This window comes from Garra rufa, chromosome 20 (assembly GCF_049309525.1).
Source record: "Garra rufa chromosome 20, GarRuf1.0, whole genome shotgun sequence".
NCBI classification, from domain to species: Eukaryota; Metazoa; Chordata; class Actinopteri; order Cypriniformes; family Cyprinidae; genus Garra; species Garra rufa.
The window spans coordinates 39,293,381-39,317,221 of NC_133380.1; the positions used below are offsets into that span (position 1 = coordinate 39,293,381).

At 37.7% G+C, this 23,841-nt stretch overlaps 1 protein-coding gene across 1 annotated transcript in view; it reads right to left on the reverse strand.

The window, feature by feature from the left end:
• cpne5b (copine Vb) overlaps nucleotides 1-23,841 on the reverse strand; it is a 177,738-nt gene that overhangs the window by 57,188 nt on the left and 96,709 nt on the right. The window contains exons 7-9 of the mRNA XM_073825851.1: nucleotides 17,020-17,083; nucleotides 2,105-2,208; nucleotides 353-457 (exon numbers count right to left, since the gene is read on the reverse strand). Of these exons, the coding sequence (XP_073681952.1) occupies nucleotides 353-457; nucleotides 2,105-2,208; nucleotides 17,020-17,083 (273 nt within the window). The remainder of the gene's footprint in view (nucleotides 1-352; nucleotides 458-2,104; nucleotides 2,209-17,019; nucleotides 17,084-23,841) is intronic.

The window sequence follows — 23,841 nt, forward strand, 5'->3', positions numbered from 1 at the left end:
ACTGGAAAATTGCAGTGAATTGTAGAGTATAGGTACGTAGGTAGAGGCACGATTTTTCCAATAAGCCAATGTTGCACACATCACATGTCTCTTATTTCATCTCAAGCTCTTCTTCTGCTGTCTCCTTGGCAACCGACTACATTTATCTTAGACAAATTATATATATTAGTGGCAAAATTGTTGGTGATGTTGAAAATGACACATTATATATAATTTTCACATAATGAGTACATAAAAGCAATTACATTTATTGAAACATAATGTTGTTGAAGAATTACCCCATACAAAAATCACTTGTTGAGAGACCTAATGGTGTTATGTAAGAAAGCCAGTGCTGGTCTGGGGGTCTTACCTGTCATAGTCTCCATTACAGAGAGCTCTGACTGGAATGGTGAACGGCTGCCAAACAGGGTTGAGGGTGTTCTTCACCACCTCAGTCTTGTGGCAGATCGTAAACCTTTACGTTGAGAGAAGGAACAGAAACACAAAGACGTGGAGGCACTGCAGAACTTCTGAGGAAACTTCAATACAACTGACATCAGCCACCTGCTCTGTTTATCTCATGATGATCAAAGCTGACAAGCCATATGGAAAACAGCATCAGCAAGCAAAGCGTTACTTAGTTTATAAGAATCACATTGTTTTTTAGACTTTAGAAATGACATATTTCTGGTAAATAATATAGTCTCCAGTGGTATTTAAAATTTTAACCTAAATATAAAATTTGGAGTGTCTATTTACACTAAGTGCAAATAGCCCGCCTTGTTGACAGAGGCTATTTACACTAAGTCTACCCACCAATGTGTGATTAGCATAGTCAACACTACAAAAGATGGCCATTAACTGTCAGTTCCAGTGGTGCAGAGGATAAATTGCGTATTTCACTTTTTTCGATGCGACTGATCCAGGTTCAAATCCCCAATTCACTAGTTCGCTTTTGCATATAATAAACAGCGTAAAGTTAAGCGTGTTTGGCATGCTGTCCGGGAGAGGGCTCCGAGCTCGGTAGTCATTCCCGAGCCCGGGGCACTCCCCCTGCCCAGGGAGAGGGGTCCGAGCTCGGCCTTTGGCCCGAACCCAATAGCGCTCCCCCCTTTTCTGCAGGAGAAAAAGAAAAAAAAAGGGGGGGTGGGAGGGATGCTGGAATCAGAGATAGCTGAAGGTAGGACTGCTTGGTTATTTAAGGAGCTGTAGTAATTGGATAGGGAGAGTGGCTGATTAGGTAGTGATTGCTGATGATGAATTGGCCGTGTTAATTATCTGCGCGAGCTCCTCCTGAAATTTGTTAATGAAACATCACTAAGTATTATAAATATCAGAAAATCCTGCTATTTCAACATAGTGTAAATAGAATCTATAGATATTTGCACTTAATGTAAATAGAACCCATTGCTATTTGCACTTAGTGCAATAGCATCTATCGTTAAGAATTTTTTTTTATTTTCACTTAGTGTAAATAGCATCTATTGCTATTTGCACTTAGTGTAAATAGCATTTCTCGCCAAGAAAATATGCTATTTTCACTTAGTGTAAATAGAATCCAATCTATTGCTATTTGCCCTTAGTGTAAATAGCCTCTGTCGCTATTTACACTTACTGTAGTGCAAATAGCTGCTGCCTATAAAATTAGTTACTAAAGTAACATCATTAAATAAATAGCAATTATTTAACATTTGATAATTAGCCCGTTCATCAGCACCCAAGAGCATCATTGAAACATCCTAAACCTTATAAAGCACAGCCTGACTCATCTTTTTTGTTCCATTGAGTATTTTTGGTCTGAAAGAATAAATGGGCAAACTACATCATGGCACTTGAAAACAGGAAACCATGGTCACTTAAATAAAGAGGCTTTGATGGAGAACACTGGGTAACACCAGGACAGAAGTCCTTTTCCTGTTCCTCAGTACGCACACATTTTCAGAGTCATTTTCAGCCCATAAATTTCCCACAGAGCAGCAAAATGTTTCGCCAGTCTCACAGTACGGCGGTGAGGGTGGGCGCTGGGTATCATGGGATATATGTTTTACTGCTGCTAGTGTTTATTTCAACTGGATCACATGGGAGATGTGTTTTACAACTGTGTGGTTAACAGGACACTTACGTGCCATCTTCATTGCTTCTGTAGAAGACCATGAAGGGATCGGATTTCCCGAAGAAGTCCTTCTTGTCCAATTTGTTGGCACAGAACTGCATGGTTGCACTGTCCTATAAAGAAAGAAAAAGGAATCAATTAAAAAGTTATAAGGGAAATATTTTTTAGATATAATTCAAAATGAATTATTCACTGCTCAAAATTTGTGTGCATGAGGCACCTGTGCGATCAGTTAAATTTAGAAAGTAAAGATATAAAGAAAACAAATAAAATGCATTAACAGAATAATAAAGCTTTGTTTGTCGGCCAGGAAAATAATCAAAATGAACAAAATGTTGTCATTATACAACTCTCCGAAATTCTCTATGCTGCACATAAATTCAGCCTAACTAAAAAACTTGTGTACACGAGCTCAGACCTGACGAGAGATTTGATCGTAGCCACTGCTCATATTGATCAATTCCAAGTTTTGCGTAGAAACGACTGTACGCCCAATATTCTGTCTTATGTTCATTTTATTAATAAGGTCCACTGTGTTTTTGTGCAAAAATGCAAATGCATTTCTTTTGCAAAACAGGGCTGTGACTTTTCAGCTTGTACCTCAGATACTCTACAAAAATACATCTGTAAAATACATCAAAGATACAGCCTCAGATGCAGTTTGGCATCTTTCCAGCAAATTCGTTGATGCGTTAAACGAAAACAGTTTCATATATATCAACACGAAATCCATAACTTATTGTCAGCATAGTCTGAAGATGATCCGAGTCAAATTTGGTGAACATTAGACCAACGGTGTAGGAGGAGTTCGAAAAAGTAGGTTTTCAACATTAACCAAAAGGGTGGACAGGAAGTTTATCCAATTATGGCATAATTATGGAAAAAAAAATTGACATGAAATTTTTTTTTACAATAAGCCATTTTCATCAGAAGTTATTAGCATTTAAAAAAAAAACTGTATATAACTTTTTCCCACAAGGTGGTGCTGCCACCAAACCTTTTAACTACTGTCAGTGCATGGTGCCGAAGACACATACCGTTTCATAACAATATGTCAAAGCATTCGTAAAATATAGCATTTTATGACAAAATTCTAAATGGCCAACGCCCAAAATGGCTGACATGGGAAAATTGGATATGGTTCGACTCAGCATGCTCTTCCGAATCTAACGAGTTTTGAGATTTTTGGCCAAACCACTGAGAAGTTATAAGCAAAAATTTACATTTTTCGTATCTCCTGACCACTAGGTGGCACTGCACCAAAACATTGCAGGTAGCCTCAGGTTATGCTTGTTATCACACACACCAAGTTTGGTCTCAATATGCCAAACTGTTGCAGAGATATAGGCTCATGTCCATTTTTGCATACTTTTCGTAGGATTCATTTACACACTATTCGAGAACGATTTGACTAATCAACTTGAATTCCATAACTTTTTGCCAGCATGGTCTGAAGATGATCTGAGCCAATTTTGGAGAAAATCAGACAAACCATCTAGGACGAGTTTGAAAAAGTATGTTTTTCGAATAATTGAAAATAGTATGAAAAAAACTGTACGATTTTTTAATTTTGGTGTTCATTCGACTTTTGAGGAAAAAAAATAATTTTGATTTTGTGCCTTACAGTTCAAAAGTTATTAGCATAACATTTGTGAAACTTTGGACATGGGGTGGCACTAGAGAGTTTGAGTTAGAGACTCCAAATTGGCTGTGGCTAATGTTGAGACTGTCCTCTATCAGTCGGTGCTTGACCCCTAATTAATTACTTAATTAATTAGTAATGTGAATGTTTATATATGTTAATCAATTGGGGGACAGAGTGACAAATGTCACCTCCAGCCGCCATTATATGAGGCTGAATAATTAATGACAGAATTTGGCATTTTTGGGTGAACTATCCCTTTAAGGGGCGGTAATATTATAATAAGATCCCCTACGTCACGATGGGAGTGAAATCTGAGCAGCTTCATGTTTACAGAGAAACGCTTACCAAAACCAAGTAACTGGGTTGTCCTTTTTCACCTTATCTGGGTTGGTAGAGGCACCGGGAGACCCGATTATAGCTCTTAAACACGGAAAAAGTCAGGGGTGTGATATAAACTTATAAACTTTATATATCCCCCACAAAAATGTTTAATTTTCCAATTACAAAGCATTTTAGGTAAATGCAATATATAGTTTAAATATTTTTATACAAATATTTTGGTATAAAATAAATATTAATTATGTATATTTTTTAACTTGACAAACTTTATTGCAGTGCTATTTATGGCATATGTTAATCATATATTTGAAATATATTTTACCCAGGATTTTTTTTTTCTTTCCCTATGGGGTGTGTTGAAATGACAGCAACAATACAAAATCTGCACTGATTATAAAGCGGAGAGAATTGAACCAAAACACTTTCATCTAATTCGTCTGGGAAAACGGGAGGCTCATTACAGCTAGATCAGTGATCTTGTTGAAGTGAACACACAGAAACGAATGAAGTCGGTAAAGCTTTGGGATTTGAGCTCTATTCAGCGATGAAGAGTGCTGGTCCTGTGATCAGCTTCTGCTTCACCTGTCATTATGAATATGACCATGACTGCCATGTAGAAACAACTCTGGATCAGCAGTTTCACGCTGCAGTAATTCTAGATGGAAATCAACTCATGCTTGTAATTTTTGAATTGGCCCTTGAGATCAAAGGTAAAGCACATTCAGTGCGAAAGATGTCTACTTCAACTAAAATGAGGCCATTTGAGAAATTATTCTATCCTGTTATTAAATTAGACTGCACCTTCTGAAGGTCTGAAAGTTTCACATTAACATTACATAAAGACATTTAGTTGTACAAACAGTGGCTGAATATCTAATGGCTGTTGTTTGCTTCTCAGAGGGGACATAAGAAACAGCCCTTTCTCAAAAAACAGTACAATCAACAGTACAAAAATAAAACAAAAGAAAAATGACATAATATAAAATCTAATTGTGTTCACAATGATCTTGTTTCTAAAGCATTTTCTCTAAAGAGGCACTATGTTTTTTTTTTAATAATGCCCACCTCTCATCCTTGCAAAAATCTGCTTAATATTTTCATGAAAACTGAGATGCATTGTTTTTTTAAGATTCTTTGTTTAATACAGTTTAAAAGACCAGCATTTGAAATAGAAATCTTTGTAAGATTATAAATGTCTTAACTGTAACTTTTAATCTTACTGACCCCAGTCTTTTGAACTTGTTGGTAGTGTACATCATGCACATCACCACTTTTAATCATTTACAAGTCCAAATAAAAGAAAAATATGCCTGTAACAATGGTGTGGAAATGTAGAAATGTATTACTGACACAAAAAGAGACTACAAGACTTTGTTAAATATAGGCTATATAAAAAGTTTGAAAAATGTTTTTACAACATTACAGCAGTTACTGATTATTGTATTAGCTATAATTTGAAGAAAACTGAAAATGTTTAAAAATTTTAATAAAAGTTGAATGTAATTATAAAATTAAATACTATAGTATTAGTTGCTTGCTGATGGTGTAATGTTCTGTGTAAATGTCAAATTAAACATGGAATTTACAATTATACATCTATAATTTTACACACACACACATACACAGAAAACAGAGAGAGGATATTGCTTTCTCAGAAGCCTGCAACACACCACTGGCTGTTTGGTCTCTTGCAAAATATTTTACAGTTTAAATGCCCCCCTGTGTATAACACCTCTCCGACATAAATTGCAGCTCTTTCTCCCTACCACAGCGCTGCTGCTTATTCTGACCTAGAGGTGTGGCACTGCGGTTAGACGCACTACTGACTGAATGTGAATGCCACGTGACTTCATGCTAAAACCAATATGCAATATCTCTCAGAGAGATTTTGAAAATGATGACCTTTATAAAATGCATCAAGATGTCAAATGCATTTCTTCTGAAATCAAATAAACAGTGTTTTCCTTTGATATCTCGGTGTGGATGTTCTAATGTGTTCATTTTCTTCTCATCGACCCAAGAAGACAAAGAACTCAACACATCTGACACCTCAAGAAAGCTCCTCTTGTTTTTTCTTGTCTGTTATAGCGAAAGAGCCTTGCCATCATTGTAGGCAAACGACAGTGTCTTTAATTGAGTCATACTTTAGTTTCCCGTTCATTTAAAATAACTGACTAAAGCCTTTTCGTTTGACAGCAGCGGTCAGAATCTCTGTGCTGTTTTTGATGATTGACACTGTTGAAATGAAAATGTCTGGATTGTCTCATTCTTAGCTCTGGGCTCAGAGCTCCCTGGAAATAAATTTTCACTTTCCCTGGGAGTCTCACTTGGAGAAAGTCTTAGTATTTTCCCAGAGTTTTAAGAAAACTTCATAGTGTTGATTTAAGATCGTAATTTGTTGTTGTTCCTTGCATAGGAACACTGTTATTAAACATTGTGTCAATTAGCTCCAGACATTTCCACAACTGAGAGACTTTCTACCATTTAATCTGAGCTTCAGTGCACACTCACAAATGAGTCAAAGAGAAGAAAGGCTACTAGACTTCTGCAGTAAGTGGACTCGAGAGAAACAGCGGTCAATAAAACAACACCTACAACAGAGAAAATAAAACAAGAAACTCAAACAAACAGCGTTTAAACTGGCTTAAACATAAAATGGCATTCATAGCCAATTCAGATGTTTTTATCCAGGTTTAAACATACACTCTAATAGTGGATAAAACAAATAAATAAATCGCCCAAAAAAATCAGATATTGTTAACAAATCAGAATTGGGCATCAAGACCTGCAGTTTAAGACCTGATTCAGACTATTAACAGTTTTAAAGAGACAGTCCATCCAAATTAAAATGCTGTCCTCATTAACTCTTTATAAATAACATTTAAAAAGCCTTAAAGGAGGTTCACTTTCAGAACAAAGATTTACAGATAATGTACTCACCCTCTTGTCATCCAGATGTTTATGTCTTTCTTTCTTCAGTCGTAAAGAAATTATATTTTTTGAGGAAAACATTTCAGGATTTCTCTCCATATAATGGACTTCTATGGTGCCCCCGAGTTTAAACTTCCAAAATGCAGCTTTAAAGGCTTCTAAATTATTGCAGACGAGGAAAGAAGGGTCTTATTTAGCAAATGATCGGTTATTTTCTAAAAAAAAAAAAAAAAAAAAAAAACTTTAAAATTGCCCTACATCGCTGTTTTACTTTTTTTTGTAAAGGGTGTTTGATCTTCTTTGCATGTTCAATTTGTAAACACTGGGTCTGTACTTCTGCAGCGATGAAGGACAATTTTGAAGTTGGAGGAGAAAATGAGATGGAGGTTTTTCGACATACCCTAACTGAACTGGAATACACAGAGTTCACGCAGAGCTAGGCAAGACAAGCGTTTGAGGTTAAAAAGTATATAAATTGTAAATGTTTTTAGAAAATAACTTCTTCCTGGGCTGGGATCATTAAGAGCCCTTTGAAGCTACATTTAAACTGCATTTTGTAAGTTCAAACTCGGGGGCACCATACAAGTCCATTATATGGAGAGAAATCCTGAAATGTTTTCCTCAAAAAACATAATTTCTTTACGAGTGAAGAAAAAAAAAATGAACATCTTGGATGAGAAGGGGGTGAGTACATTACCTGTACATTTTTGTTCTGAAAGTGAACTACTCTCTCAAATTTTCCACTGTTTAGAAAAAAAAAAAATACAGTCAATGATCACTGAATCTTTTTGGTTATTGACACTGCAAATGATCTTCTGTTGTGTTCTGCAAAGGAAGGAAAGTCATACAGATTTGGAACAACATCAGGGTGAATAAATGAGGATGGAATTTTAATTTTTGGGTGAACTATCCCTTTAACAGTCAGGCAGCATGTTTTACAAGTGGATAACACAACAAATCAAAACCAAGCTCTTAAAAGCACACCGTGTTTTGCAAACGACATGCTCTTGCGTGAGCGATTGAAAGGCTGAACTAATGGCTAATCTAGAAGCAGATGCTGAACAGCCCTGTTATCTGCACAGCTCTGGCGTCAGAGCACTAGATCGCTCTTAGTAAACAAACTTTGTTGTTGCAAGCTCCGCGACCTGCAGAATACTGATGACATGCTAATAGACATTTACTGCTGATGAGTGCGCTTTCACGTTTATCATACACAAAGATGCTCTGCTTCGAGAGCAATTAAACGTGCGGTTGCTATAAAGGCTAATTCCTAGACTGCTATATCAACATATTGCGAAGCTGTTTTGAAAGCAATTTCTTCCTTCCCCTCTCTAATCGCTTGTTACTGTCCTCCAAAGTCACTCGCCCTTGCTACAACACCCCAACCCTCGTGTTTCCAGCTGTCCAGATAGCGTGGCATGGCAGATGAGAGCTATCACGTCCCCTCTATCGCCTTCCCATAAAAAGCCCAGTGGCAAATGATGCCTTGGTGCCTTTTCACATGACAACCTTCAGGAATCTGCCAGCTGTAGAGGGACATAACACTTTAAGAGCAGCTTTAGGGTTCTAGAAATCATCAGTGACACCCGCTGAAATGAGGCGGTATGAATATCCGCCTCAAGCGCAGACACCCTAAATAGGGCACTTTATGAGAGGGAGGTAAGGGTGGAAAGTTCAGGATGCACTTGGATTAAAATGCAATCTCCTCCCACACACCCCTCTGTGGCTACAATGTAATGCCACTCCGTCTTTGTAATGCCTCAAAGCTTCATACATATGTTCTGCCTTCCTGGATATGAGGACTATAAAGGGAAAGAAGCCTAATATTCCCACTCTGCACGCTTACAGCAGCTTAATCATATTCAGATCACATCACTGTTCTGCTTCAGGACCCATATTTCACATTAGATATGAAGTGGTGACCAAAATGGTTTTATAGGGGAAGAAAAAAAAACATTTTGTTTAGCATCAAAAAAATAATAAATATCATAATATAACCAGGGACCGAAATTAAGTTTTTGACACACCAGCCAAGTTGGCCGGTGGATTAAAAAATCCACCGGCCAAGCTTATTTTTTACCTGCCAAAATTCTGAACGATTTAACACAGATATATCCAAAGCACGTTATTCTGTATATTATATGTGCTCCGGACAGAGAGGAGTGACAATTAAAACATAAATAAGAAAAACAACTTTTTGGTCATTTTAGATTTTTTATTATAACTTGGAAATGTTTTTAACGAACTATCTGATCTAGTCAGACTACTTGTTTTCTTTGTCCATGAAATCTGGCCTCCTGCTTCTGACGCAGTCTTTGTGCCACAGCAGGGTTCAACGCTAAGGAATTTTTCTACTGGCACGATCGGGCCAGTGATTCAGATTTTTACTTGCCCTGCCAAAATTTTTTCTGGCCCCACCAAAAAGAAAAAAAAAAGTTAATATTTATTTCTTAGCCACATATTTTAAATGTGTCAAAAGCCAAATATAACTATACATACACTTTTTATTCAGCATAACTTTTCTTTAAATAAAATTGATAATTTAAAGAATTAAAGAAGTATTTAAGATTTCAATAACTAAAAATATATGCCAGCAGGTGGCGGCACGAAACTGAAATTGATCACTGAATCATATTCATTTGATTCGTTTGAATGCATGGTTCATTCAAGAATAAAGCAAGTGACTCTCTTAATGAATGGGAAATTGAATCATTTCACAAGATTCATTTAAAAACAAGTTCACTTATAAAAGAAACACCGCTGTGTTTGAATGGAGACGCGCAGAACCGTTGCACATCTACAATCAAACACAGTGTGACTTGGTCCAGAATAATTTTGACGACGGAAAATCAGCCATAGTGTTATTGTCAGACAATGTAAGTCACCTAATAATAACTTCTTGTTTATTTAACTGCTGTATTAAATCAATATCTCATTTACAAACTCCCATAAAAAATATTAAAAGCCGTCACTCATCTTAGTTTCCGATATCACAGAGCTCTATTATAATCAACGACGCTCTCTGTACCGCAAGATCAATCTCTTATTTACACTCTCTCTACACTTTGTTTATAGAAGAATTCTTGAGATATATCTGTGATACATTACTGTGCTGTGAACCCAGACACGTCGGCATTTGGCTTTCTGGTGTATTTAGGACTTACATAACAGGTACAAAGCAGCGATCGTATTTATCTCTGCCATGGTTGATCGCGCCTTCTAGTTATTCGCGCTAGTGACGGGAAAAACTACAGCGAGTGACGCGATGCGCATATTCGCTTGGCTTTCGATGTGAACGCACCAAGACTGTATTTGCGCACGGCAAATTAAACTTTAGTGACAAGGCAGCACTGGCCCGATCGGGGGAGCATCACAGAGATCCGTGAGACTGATACTGATTAACATTACTGGTGAAAAGATTTACTCGCCATGTGGCGGATGGCACATTAAATGTAACTCGCCAGACAGAGAATTTGCTCGCATTTGGCGAGTGGCGAGTGTTAATTTCGGACCCTGAATATAACATACTGCAATTTAACCTGTTTTTAAATGCGGTCAGTGCACTGATCTATATAATGATGTCACACTTCTAAATGAGCATAATATGAGCACTTGCATGACTATCAATAATTTGTTCAAAAATGTTAATGTTGGTGCGATTAATTACATTTATTCACAAATGACATAATTAATCACAACTAATTACAGAAACCTGTGAATTTTTTAAAATCTATTTGAAACACTACAGAACATATGGCACTGACCCACTGATCTATAATAGAGAAGAGATTTCTCTGGCACAAAATGAAACTGACTTACATTCTGCTCTTGAGAAGCAGTCAAATCAAATTTAGAGCTGAAACAAGAAGTCAATTTGGTATGAAAGTGAGGAAAATTCATAAGCAAATGATGTATGCGTGAAGTCAGCTATCATCCCTCAGCAGTCGGCTTTCAGGGGTCAGTCTGAAAGAGAGGTTATCTGCTAATATTGTTATTCAGCTTTGGGCTTTGGTGCTTTTATATGCTGAATTCTCAATAGAGACACACTGAGATGATCCCAATATACCTGAGGGTGTTAAAAGAAGATCAATATTATCAATATTGTCAGTGTTCAATGCTATTCTCTATTCAACACAGATAACACCGCTGAAAGACAAACATGGGTCCTTGAATCCGGACACTGTCTTACATTTTCCACTTTAGACCTTCAGACAGCACATGAACAGATGCTGCAGATTTTTATGCTGGTATTTCTGGTAGTATTGTCTAACTGAATAAAGTGATGTTTATTTGTTTGTGTTTTCATTGTCACACATGTCACTGTAAACCTGAACAACTTTCTTTCATCTGTGGAACATAGGAGATATTTTTTGTCTATACAGTGTCTATGGGCTCCAAAAATTGCTTGGTGCATTAGCTCAGATCATTGAAGCATTTGGCCATTCTGTTCCAAAAAGAAATATAACCAGTGCTAATTGAAAGAAAACAAGCTGATAAAAAATATTGAAGTAAATATTTGTCATAACAAGAAATTTATAAGCAGTTTCTTTGTAGGCCAGCCATTTTTTACCACCAAAAAGCACAAAAAAAAAAAAAAATATCAGAATGTTTGAAGGAAGATGCCATACCCTTTGTAAGCAAAGTCAAGTTAAGTTTAGTCCATTGCAATACTATTAACTAGCATTTTCAGAAAAAAGGAAATCCTCTCCAAATGACTGGAACACAACAGTATACAATCTATACTGTATAATGTAAGAAATTATATGTTGTACATAATGTTAAATATTAAAAAACAGCTCCTTATTTAGTTTTAATATACAGTAGTTAGCTACAATAACTACACTGTATTTAAATTACTTCATATTGATTGCAATTTGGCCAGCTGCAGTTTCAAAGTAGCTTGATAACATAGTTAAACTCATCATGCTGGACTGAATTCAAGTTTCAAGTCGAGTTTGCTCTCTTTAATGATTCTTGTCAGCCTACAGGAGGAATTAGCAAGACTCATTAGCAAAGAATTTAGGATTGATTTTCCTACAAACTCATAGTTCATCATAAAACAACAAGGTTTTTCCATCTCTCACACTTAGTAAATTAAATGACAATGCATTCGACAGTTTTGGGGGTCATACATTACAAGTAGAGCTGTGAATCAAATAAATGTTTTACTAATCAATCATAAAGTTGTCCATGAAAAATCACAATTAATCATAAATGTCTTTACAAACGTTTAAAGGTATATTTCATATAATATTTGCATAATATTTTAAATAATATTGGAAATCAGCCTCTGAATAGCTTACTTAGAGCTGTCTCTTCAGATTACATTAGGACAGAGGATTTTTTTTTTAATATTGAACACTAAAATAATGTATGCACCCTTTCTATTGGTATTTCAATTTTATGTTCTCAGAAGGTGTGTACAAATTAAAAGCTCCATTATTATCCTTTTTCACACTTTAATGAGGAAGGGAAAAGCCATTATTGAGCTGCTTACTAATATCTTAGCAGGCATATGACTCAAATCATAGAGGGATCTAGGACCAATGTGTAACAAGAGTCCGCTCCATCGGATTCACGTTACCTTGAGCTCAAATTAAAGGTTTTGGTGTGTAAAATACAGGCAGCAGAGCAAAAAGATCTACAATGAACTCTGCCATTGATCCAGAGAGGAGGGAAGCAGTAGAAAATCCTTTTGAAATTGTAATGAAGGTGCTTCACAGGAGCATTGTCGAGTCACAGTCCTAACAAGAGCGCAGTGCACATGAAGCGGAACGCTGTTGTATCACAAATGCTTCACAATGAACTCAACCATATCGCAAGACATTTACCCCTCAAATGCATGGATGTGAAATAAACTTTTTCTTGCTGACAGTTGAGAGATAGTGCCTAAAATCATAAGATGAAGTGAATTTATCACTGAAAAACAGGAATTCTCTAACTTTTTTGTCCTTTGACATGAAATATTTTTCTTGAAGTACAGAACCGAGAATTAGGTTAAAATTTCAATAATTTAACAACACATTCGAGAGAGAACTCAAGTGGCATCCACTATGTCTGAAGCACATGGTCATCTACTCCAAACCTGATTAGTTCTACGAGTGCTGTGTTTATTGTCCCCCCCTCCCCCAGTGATTTTAATCGAGGGGGTTGCAAGTGGACTTCGCAAAGGAGTCCGAGATGGCTGCGGCCCTTTCTTGGCACAACATCTGCGGGCTTCAGCACTCACGCTCAGGATCTGGAAGCCTGCTTCATGTCTTTTTGCCCTGAGTGAGAGCCCAATGTTGACTTTATCCAGTTCTGAGGAAGTGGATGCTCAGGAAATCAAATGGTTCCCCCTACCACTTCAGAGAGAGGCTGATTCCCTGACTTTTTGACAGCTTGGAAGTAGGGTTGCACCGAAATAAAAATTCTTGGCCGAAACCGAAAACTGAAAAAGAGAAAACCAAGGCCGAAAACCCGAAAACCGAAACACAGAAATAATTATGCCAATTATTAGTACCATTGCATTTATGGCTATGACTGTGTACTAATCTTACTAAAATCAAGGCATTGCAATTGCATAAATTAATATTAAAGTTTCAAAGAATAAATCAATTATATTAATTTAAACAGTTATTATCAATCTAGTATTATATTACTTAACATACACATATATTTTACTGCCTTTGTTTAAATTGTTTAATTGTTTAAATTTAACTCATTATCTTGTGGATCCATCCATTCACATTTACGACTCTACGCGTTTCTCTTCCAGCAGGAGGCGCTTTCAGAATGGTACACAAAGCAGCACAGCAAATGACTTTGAAACATGCAGCGCTCATATTTATTCAATGGATAGCCTTTTGAAATTATCGCAATTCTTGTCTTTCAGTCCCCACATTTAAGACCACCTGAAATCATAATTAAGACTTTCTTAACCCCTAATAACACTGCAGTCATCAATGAAAATTAAGAGCTTTATTTCAAGAAATGACTTTCAAAAACAAACCTTACACAAAATACGTTTCTTTTTATTTTTTTCCCACCATGTTCGGGACACAAGAAAAATATCAGGAGACGAAATTAATATCAGCATATATGAAGTATAATAGTCTCTCATTGTCTCTGAGAGAATGCACGTCAGATGCGGAAAGCACTGTCAGTTTTTACTTTCACTTTAACATATTGCGCAGTTTTCAGGTTGCTTGTGTGATATCCATTGGCTCACCTCCATGGTTTAAAACATAAATATTTATAAAAATACAGTATATAGAAAAGACATATCTTTAAAATATTGCAACGTAACACCAACGTAAACCCATTGTTTTTTCGCTCACTGAAAGCTACATCTGTCTCGATCTCTGCTCTCATCACTGCACGCACGACTGCAGACACACCCCCTCTTGAAATTTCTGCGTTACAAGTTTTGGAAATCGCTATCCGTGGGTCTTTCTAAGATATACTGAAATACGTCCACACCGCAGACGTTGCTTTAGACAAGCACACGCAGGCCGCGGTTTCTGTTTGCGTCAACATACTGTTTCGGCTGTGTTGTTACCAAGCCAACCTGCTTAAGGGCCTGGATAAATGTGATCAAGTCGGATCTGACAACATTAAAGAACTGCGTTGAGCTACCTACTTGTCTACTAAGGAGACACTATCGGGCCACTCCACATCAGCTTTGGTGGCTACAGAGAGATACCTCTGAACCTGTCTGGTACCAAGGAGAGAGACAAGATCTTGAGAGGTTCCAGGAGGCTAAAAAGAATAAAAAAAAACATTCCTGGAACTGCTACTAGGGAGCAACCAGGGCCATCAGCCAGCTCCTCATATTGGTAGCATCAAAAAGAGAGTGTTGCCTCCCGAGCCCCCCTCAACAAGCTTGTGGGTTAAACACTCTTGCTTGAAGCCTCTGAAGAAAACAGATCTGAGGACTGCCACAAAGAAAGTTTCGGGAAGGAGGTCCTGACACCACGCTCAGGCCTCTGAGGGTGACCCCTCCTGGAGAGGAGTGCAGTACATCCACTTCTCTATAGGGCCCTCAGGAAATGGATTGGTTACCCCTGCTGCTTCAGAGAGAGGCTGATTCCCTGAATAGACTTTTTGGCAGCTTGGAAGCTTCTGCCAAACATGTCTTAGTGGGTCCTGTGTACAGTAAAAAAAAAAAAAAGAGTACAGAATCCAATTAGATTCTCGACCACCGAAATTCGATGGTGTGCTGTCGATGATGGTGGGCCTTGAGCAGGCTCAGGTAATAGAAGAAGAATTTCTGCCTCTTGGCAAAGGAGGCTATTAATGTGTTCCTCTGCCTCTTAGTTTTTGGTGGCAAAGTGTACCAATATTGGGTTCTTCCTTTCGGCTTAACACTATCCCCTTGCACTTTCATGAAGTGCATAAATGCAGCACTGGCTCAGATCCGTGTACTCAACTACATTGATGACTGGCTCAGGAGATGGCATTGAGTGGTTAGAGTTGAGATTAAACTCAAAGTATGCTTTCCAGAGGACAACTTTTCTGGGAGTTGTTTGAGATTTGGTTACGATGTGGGCACAACTGTCTTCTGCACGAATTGAGTCATTTCTGACAGCTGTGTCTAGAATCAAGCTAGGCCAGGCCATCACTGTGAAAACATTTCAGATTCTGTTAGGTCTGATGGCAGCAATATTCCTTTTGGCCTGATGTACTTGAGACCATTGCATTGGTGGCTCAGAACCAAGGGGTTCTCCCTGAGAGATGACCCACATGTCCAGCTCTTCTTGGACTGGATGGCATGGTGCAGATGTGACCGAGGATACATCTGTACACCTTACCCCAATCGCTCTGTTCCCAGAAGTTCTGGAGAGAGTAGGCCAGGACAAGATCAGTCTACTTCTTGTAACCCCATTCTGGCCAGCCAGAGTCCAGTTTTAGGATCTCATAGGTCTACTAGATGGCCCCCCGAGGGAGATTCCTATCAGAAGGCAACTTTCAGAGAGGGTGCTTGCTGCAGAGCCATATGGGAGTAGCTGGAAATCCAGCTCCCCCTCGCTGGAGGTAATAGGTGGAGATAGACACCTAACCACACCCTATCCCTACCCCTATCCCTAAACATAACTCCACCTATTTGTTCACACAGAGGTGGAGCTGGACATCCAGAGTGGGGGAGCTGGAGGCCATTTGGCTCTGCAGTGAGCAGTACTTGAACTTTTATCTCAGGCTGGGGGCACAATATATCACCCCCAGCCAGAGATGTAATAACTGTGGATCTGGCTCCTGAGGGGATCAGCTCCTGAACTCTGGTTTCTCAGCTGAGGATAAGGCCTGTTATTAAGTATTTGTATTAACTAATGTTAACTACTGGGACCTTATTGTAAACGTTTACCAAAAATAACCAGTGAAGAAAACTAAGGCAGACTATGACTTCTAAGAAGTAAACAAAAGATACTTTTAAGTGTGTAAAACTGACTTGCATTAATGTATGCTGCAATGCTATTTACCTACTGTACTGTACTGCATACAAAATGGTTTTATACTTTGAATTGACCTTTTCCAATAAGGTTGATGCTCAAAATTGGCAGCCTATGCCTTAATGAGGTCTCTGTTTATTACATGTTGGACAATTATGAGTTGTTCTTTCCTCCATCTGTGCACCTCTTTGACATGGCCTATTGCCCACAACACTGACCTGATGGCCCTCTTGTTCAAAAAAAATATTGATTAGTTTCATTCCCTTGCAGTTTGTCAAAGTCTGTGTTGACAAATTCTTACGTGCCTCCATGACCTTTTAAATAAAATCATATTTTTCTATTTTAAAGACCCCCACAGTTAAGACAAGGGCCACAAAATTTTTGTTTTGCATAGATGGATTCATAAACTAGGAATCTGTTTTCTATCAGCACAGCAGCACTCTGAACTTTAATGAGGCCGAGTGTTTTTAATTGAAGGTCACAGAGTAAATTGCAGGCATCTGCTTAAAACACATTTCTGCCTGTCCTTGAAGAGAGAAAACAACAAATGCTGAAGACACACCACAGCCTGACAGACTCACCCTGCAGTTCCCCAGTTCTTCAGCAGATAAGATGATAGTGCCGCAGTTCTTTCCCGGTATGCCCCTGAAATATACAATAAAGATGACATCAAACCATCAGATGTTACACTCTGTGATTACACAATAGCAGTAATGAAGTAAAATCACCATAAGGAGGTCAAGGTCAATTAATTCTATTTTACAGGAGGCATTCTATGTAGTTTTCATTTAAGAATTCCCAGGGCTAGTGAATTAACTTTAAGATGATTTTATACAAGTATCTAATGTGGGCAACGAATATCACATTACGTTCATAAAAAATAGTATAACAGTATGTATATTTAAAAGCATTTGAAACCAATATGAGTACAATACAGAGAACTAAAATATACAATTTAAATCGATGTATAAATCAGTCAATCAATTTTGGACACAATTATTTATCATTGGCCAAGGAAACTAGGCAAACACTTGTTATACCTTATAAAGCATTATAACACCATTTTTTTTCTTTATCGATAAAGATAGAATTGACAATACTAATTATCTTGATAATTGCTAGGCATGTGATATTTATAGGCGCACATGTAAAATTTATGGCCTGTGAATAAATCTCACTCCAAGTAGCTGATGGCAGCTGGCAACTACAGAATGCAGAAGGGGGTTGTGGAATTGGGCTTTAAAAGATCCATCATCTGCACATCCCTACATTCAGATTCTGGACACTTCTCTCAGCCTTCCATTAATACAGAAATCGCAAACACAGTCTCTGAGATGCATAAACAGTTTCATTAGCACTGATGTTGCCCATATGGCTAAGTTCTCCTTCAGGATTCTTCATTTGCAATAGAGACAGATGCATGCAGTCTGTGTTAGCGCTTTAGCCATGTGTTCACAACTGAAAACCATTTTGCTAGACATCTTTTTCTCTAGCTGAAAACCATAATGGCTCCACATGACTACAGTCGGCAAGCATCATGCTCTCTAGGATAACATCTCCATAAAACAAAGTTATATTGTCACCAGATGGACAGCCTGCTTTTGTCTCGAAGCCTGTGGATTGTGCCAAAAAAAAATAATAGTTTACCAAAACAACTGGTTTCTCAAAACAATTGTCCAAGTTTGTTACCTTCCGGGTTACCAGTCCAAAACTGTTTACACCATACTACCTAAGTCTGCATTAAGCTACACCTTCCAGTTGCATAATTCGTAGTTCAACTATTTTTTTTTTAAATCTGCTTATATTATAAGGGTTCAATATTGTTCTTAAAACTACACTGCATCTTAGTTGGTAAGTATTACAAAGCAATATTTAACTAAATATTTATAAAAAAAAAAAAAAAAAAAGATGACACAAAAGCCATGTTTAGACTAGTCTCAGCCTCAGACATCACACCCATGCACCTTTGGCTGAATGTCTGTTGCATATGGCACACAAAATTGGACACACTTTAGGTGTTTCGAAGTCGTCACTGGATTGGTTCAATTATATAGTATTTCCAGGAAATGTGTGTCGCGCTCTTTAACGTTACACCTGGAAACAAATATGCCTTGATGCCAAACCCCCTCATGAAAGAAGAAAGTTGTTGTGTTTACAACTGTGTTGAAAAACCCTTATCAGGTTCAGCTAAACACTGGATTTTCAAAAGTATGGAAATTATTAAAAGTTCACAGCATAGAATCTTTAAATATGTCCAAGAGTTTTACACACTGGTCTGTTATTGTGGGGACATTTTCACATCCATAAACATGATGCGACACAAAACAAAACATGATTAGTTGCTATACCTGTCAGTCATATAGCCTTATGGGCGGGTCTTAAAAGCAGCCAAGGTTCTCAGACCTTCTGCCGTCAGTCTGAAGGTCTGGCTACGCGAGACTATGTTCAGACTGTCAGTCCAAATCCAATTTTTGTGCATATCTGATTCCAATCTGATCATATTTAGTAAGTGTCAAAAAAAATTCAAGCTACATTCATATGTGGTTTGAAATCCTATTCAAATCACATTTCTGAAAATCCATTTCGGCTCTGATCGTATTTTATGATTTTTTTTGATTTTTTATTTTTGGCCTATGTAACTTTTTAAAATGTAAACACAAAACATGATGAATGTCTTTGCAGAAACAAGGTTGTGTTGTTACAGCATGCCTATTTGAGTTTTGAGAAAGGCAGAGATGTATTCCAGCTTCCTACATTTAAATGTAGTATAATCCAACGTGACAGCCAACATGTCATCGTGTAATAAAACATCTGTACTGCAAACTGTATAGCTGTCACGAATCTGGTCCTTGGCCTTCCGTCTGCTCGCTCTCACAGTATATTGACTTTCACACCACAGACTGTTGCATGTCACCCTGGACTACATTTCCCATCATCCATTGCACTGATTACACACACACAGCTACAACCAATCAGACACATTATATAAACCTAGGACTTCCTCTTCCAGATCGCAGAGTATTGTTGCATTTACTTCTCTCCTAGAGGTAGCACGTTACGGAGCCATTCTGAGTTTCCTTATGTTGAGCGTTTAACACTCTCCAAGTGTCAGCCACATTTACGGAGCCTTTTCCAAGTTTCCATAGTCAAAGCAAAGTCTTGTATTTATTCTAGTCATCCATGTCTTGTTTCCCTGCCTGATATATCTCGTCCTGTCTGTTTCTCTGCCTGCCCTGGATCTCTCGTCTGTTTTGGATTAATCCTTCATCTTGCTGTTACGGACTCTGTTTACCCCTCATTTGAACTATTGACTGTCTGTTTGGATTATCCGTTTGCCTCGCCCTTTTGGATTACGTTTGATCGACCCTCACCTGTCCCTGGATTACTCTAGTGCCTTGCCCTCTGTGTACCTGTTTTCCGGTGTTCGCCCCCGCCCGTATTTTGACCATGTTTAATAATAAAAGCTTGCGTTTGGATCCGCCTGCTTCACGCTTCTGTCGCTCTGTTACAATCGCTGTTATTGTTTTTATCATAGGCATAGTATGCACCATCATTGCGACAGAAACCATTGTAGATATTCATTTAAATGAAGAAGCACCACAAACACAAATTAGATCTGAACAGATGTAATACACAGTGTGAAGAATTAATAATTTAAATCAGATTCCAATTGGAATTGCACAGAAATCTGAATAAGGATAAAATGTTCCAAGAAAAGTAGTAATGATTCAAATGATTCAGTGAATCATTTCTGAAAAAGTTAATGTTGGTGAATCATCCACATAAACTGGCTTGATAAAAACCAACAGATTTTACATTGGACTTCATGTGTTTACCCAAGGCAGTTCCAGAAGTATTAAAAATCATACATTACCATGTATTAATATCACCATGCATTGCATAGGCTCATTATGTATATTTATTGTACAAAATATTTGTGTTGACTTTCATTATCTTTAGTTCCTTCATGGTGCATACTGAAACTTATCCTGAAAACTAATATCCCAATAACCTGCTATCAAGACATGCTGTGTCAAGTGTGCAAAACAGCATTGTCTTTTATTATGATTTTAAACTCTAGGCTTTATGAGTAAGAGAATGCAATTTAATCTTCTCTGTTTGGACTGAGATTCCACAGGTGCTCACAACTCCAGTGTTTGCTAATTGGTCCATTACTCGTCTCTACTTCCCCTCGAACAACAGGAGTCCTACTTTTTATTGTAGTACTATTACAAAAGGTCCTTGTACAAAGGCTGCAAAAGCCTTGTCTAGATAAACAAACAGGGCAGGACAGGATTAATATATATTTAGGTATATTTCTATATAGTCTATATGTTTATATTTTATTACTTTACTGTACATACTGTTTCACATACGTTTACATGCATTTTTTTGTAAGCATGTGTGTTGTCAAAACAAAGACACACCATGTTTTCTGTCTGATGTGTTTGTTTCTTCATTATTTTTAAGAAATTATTCCAAAATGATTCCGGTAGAACCAATTTGAGGTCTACATTTGGACTGTGGTCCATTATTTGTGACACTCCAAAACTGACCAATGCTTACTAAACACAATAAATCAATAAATAAAACTAAAAAACACCTTCTTAGGGTAAAGTGGTTTAATTAACATGTGTTTGAAATGCCGAAACCATCTTTCAAGAGCAGAGAGGCCAATCTGTGCAGTAGTGCGGTTCTGAATGCAGATATTATTCATAATTATGCCACCCAGAGTCTAAAGAAGGGATGAGAAGATAATATATGAGCCAGTTTGACTGTGTTTACCCAATTAAAGTTTTGCAGATATACAACGCAAAATCAAAGTTTTATTGCTTTATCCAAGGTTTGTGTGTAGCCAAAAGCACTTTGTTTGTATGTGGTGTTAACTTTAGCTGACAGTTCACAATGAATGAAAAATAATTTCATGATAAATAACAAGACACTGTGAGCCCTTCTGTATGTGAAGTTAGTTTCCAACAATCTGTTAATATTAATAAGTCATGCTTTAAAAAGGCCGGGGTGTCTTTGGTTGCTTTGTTTAACCCAAAGGGCATTAAAAATGTAGTTAGTCTTTAGTTCTCTAGTATGCATGTACACCTACACCCTGATCATCTCCACTAGCTCCTGGATCTTTTTGCTCTAGATTTATTTCTGCTCATGAGTATAAATCTACCATTACTTCAGGGTGCGTTACCATTAGTAACCCGCCAGTTGAGTACACGTGCATTAATAAAATACATAATTCATTGCAAAGTCACCATGTGGCTTGGGCTCTGCGCATAAACCTCACGAGACCCAGAAGGGCTGAGATGCTTTGTGCACCCCATCCATATTAAAATCTGAGCTTGACTTATATATTCACTAAGCTCCACTTTGGGACTCGGACCAAGTTCTAATCAAACGCATGTGGACTTATGTACTTCCTCGAAACCCCAGAGCGTTCACTCACTGCCTGGATCATGACTCCCTACTTTACTGCTTTTGTTCTCTGCAGCAACTAGAGCTCATAATTACAAACCCAACAGAGAGAAAACTAACAAAAGGAGAAATGTAATAATGGAGGCGGCACTTTACATATTCATCTCATATTTGCCTTGGGAACTGGGGAGATTTGTGTGGGGGTGCGAGCACTGTGTTGAAACTTTCTTCAGGCGGTGCACAAAGAGATCATTTGAGATTCCCGTTGTTATCTGAGCTTTTCATCAGCTTTTTACTGGATATACATATGGTGTAATGTAGAATATGGCAGTTGATGGTGATAGGGAAGACAGTTATCTGGTTGAACGCTTGTCTTGACTGATAATAATTAGCAGCAGGAGTATGGAAGCGGCAGTGAGATACTGCCTAAGATTCATGAAAACAGTGAAAAACAACAACTGGGTCAATGACTAATACTGTAAGATTGCCCAAGATGAAGAAAAGGGAAACTACAATAAATGCAATCTCTATATTCAGGTTGGTTTCATGGTTTTGGAAAACCTGACACAATTTGATTGTTTTTTTATGTATTGTGACAATGCTCAGTGGTGTTATGCTCAATTGATACTAAAGGGCCCAAAGCATGCCAAGAAACTATCCCTCAAACCATTACTAAACCAGCAGAATCCTGAACTGTTAATACAAGGCAAGGTGGATCCATGCTTTCATGTTGTCTATGCCACATTCTGACCCCACCATCCGAATGCCACAACAGAAATTGAGGCTCATCAGACCAGGCAACCTTTTCCAAGCTCCAAAAAGATCCAGGAGCTAGTGGAGATGATCAGGGTGTAGGTGTACATGCATACTAGAGAACTAAATGTCATTTCTCAATGCCCTTTGAGTTAAACAAAGCAATTAAAGACCATTCTGCCATTTTAGAGCATAACTTATTAATATGAACAGATTGTTGAAAACTAGCTTCACATACAGAAGGGCTCACAGTGTCTTGCCATGTATCATAAAATCATTTGTCATTCATTGAGGACTGTCACCTGAAGTGAACGCCACATACAACGTTCTTTCAGCTACACACAAACCTTGGATAAAGATATTGCAATTTGGAATGTATTGTGACAAGTTCATATGTAATGTGTAGCTGTCCTCGGTGAAAATGAATTTCCAAATAAATTAAATATCTAGCTATCTAATTGGAAATTGGATGTGAACGACCTTTCAAATCGTATTTACTGGGACAACGATTACTGCAGACAGTCCTATTCTTTATACATCATTGTGTTGCTAAAGTAGTGCACATTTATAGGCTAGGTGTATATGTGATCATTAAAGCATATTGTATGTTTTATAAAGTATTAAATAAGCATGCATTTGACCGAAATTCCAGAATCATCAGCATGCAAATATTGTCAACCAATGGGATGCTACATTTTATTATTTCCAACAACAAAGCACTTGAATGCAACAAGCTTGTAATCACAACTTCATAAGTGGGATATAGGAAATTTCCGATAGCACATGAAAGCAGCATAAGTGTCTTTAAACATGGCATAGTTGTTGATGCCAGATGGGCTGGTCTAAGTATTTCAGAAACTGTTGATCTGCTGAGATTTACACAAACAACTATCTCTAGGCTTTACAGAGAATTGCCCAAAAAAGAGAAAATATCCAGTGAGCGTCAGTTCTGTGAACAAAAATGCCTTGTTGATGCCAGAGATCAGAAAAGAATGACCAGACCTGTTTAAGCTGATAAAAAGGCAATAGTAACTCACATAACCAGTCGTTACAACCAAGAGTATTGCTGAACACACAACACACCAAATCTTGAAGCAGAGGGACTACAGCAGCAGAAGACACCAGGTGCCATCTAAGAACATGAATCTGAGGCTACAACTCACACTGACTCACTAAAATTGGACTACAGAATTTTAGAAAAAGTTTGCCTGGTCTGATGAGTCTCAATTTCT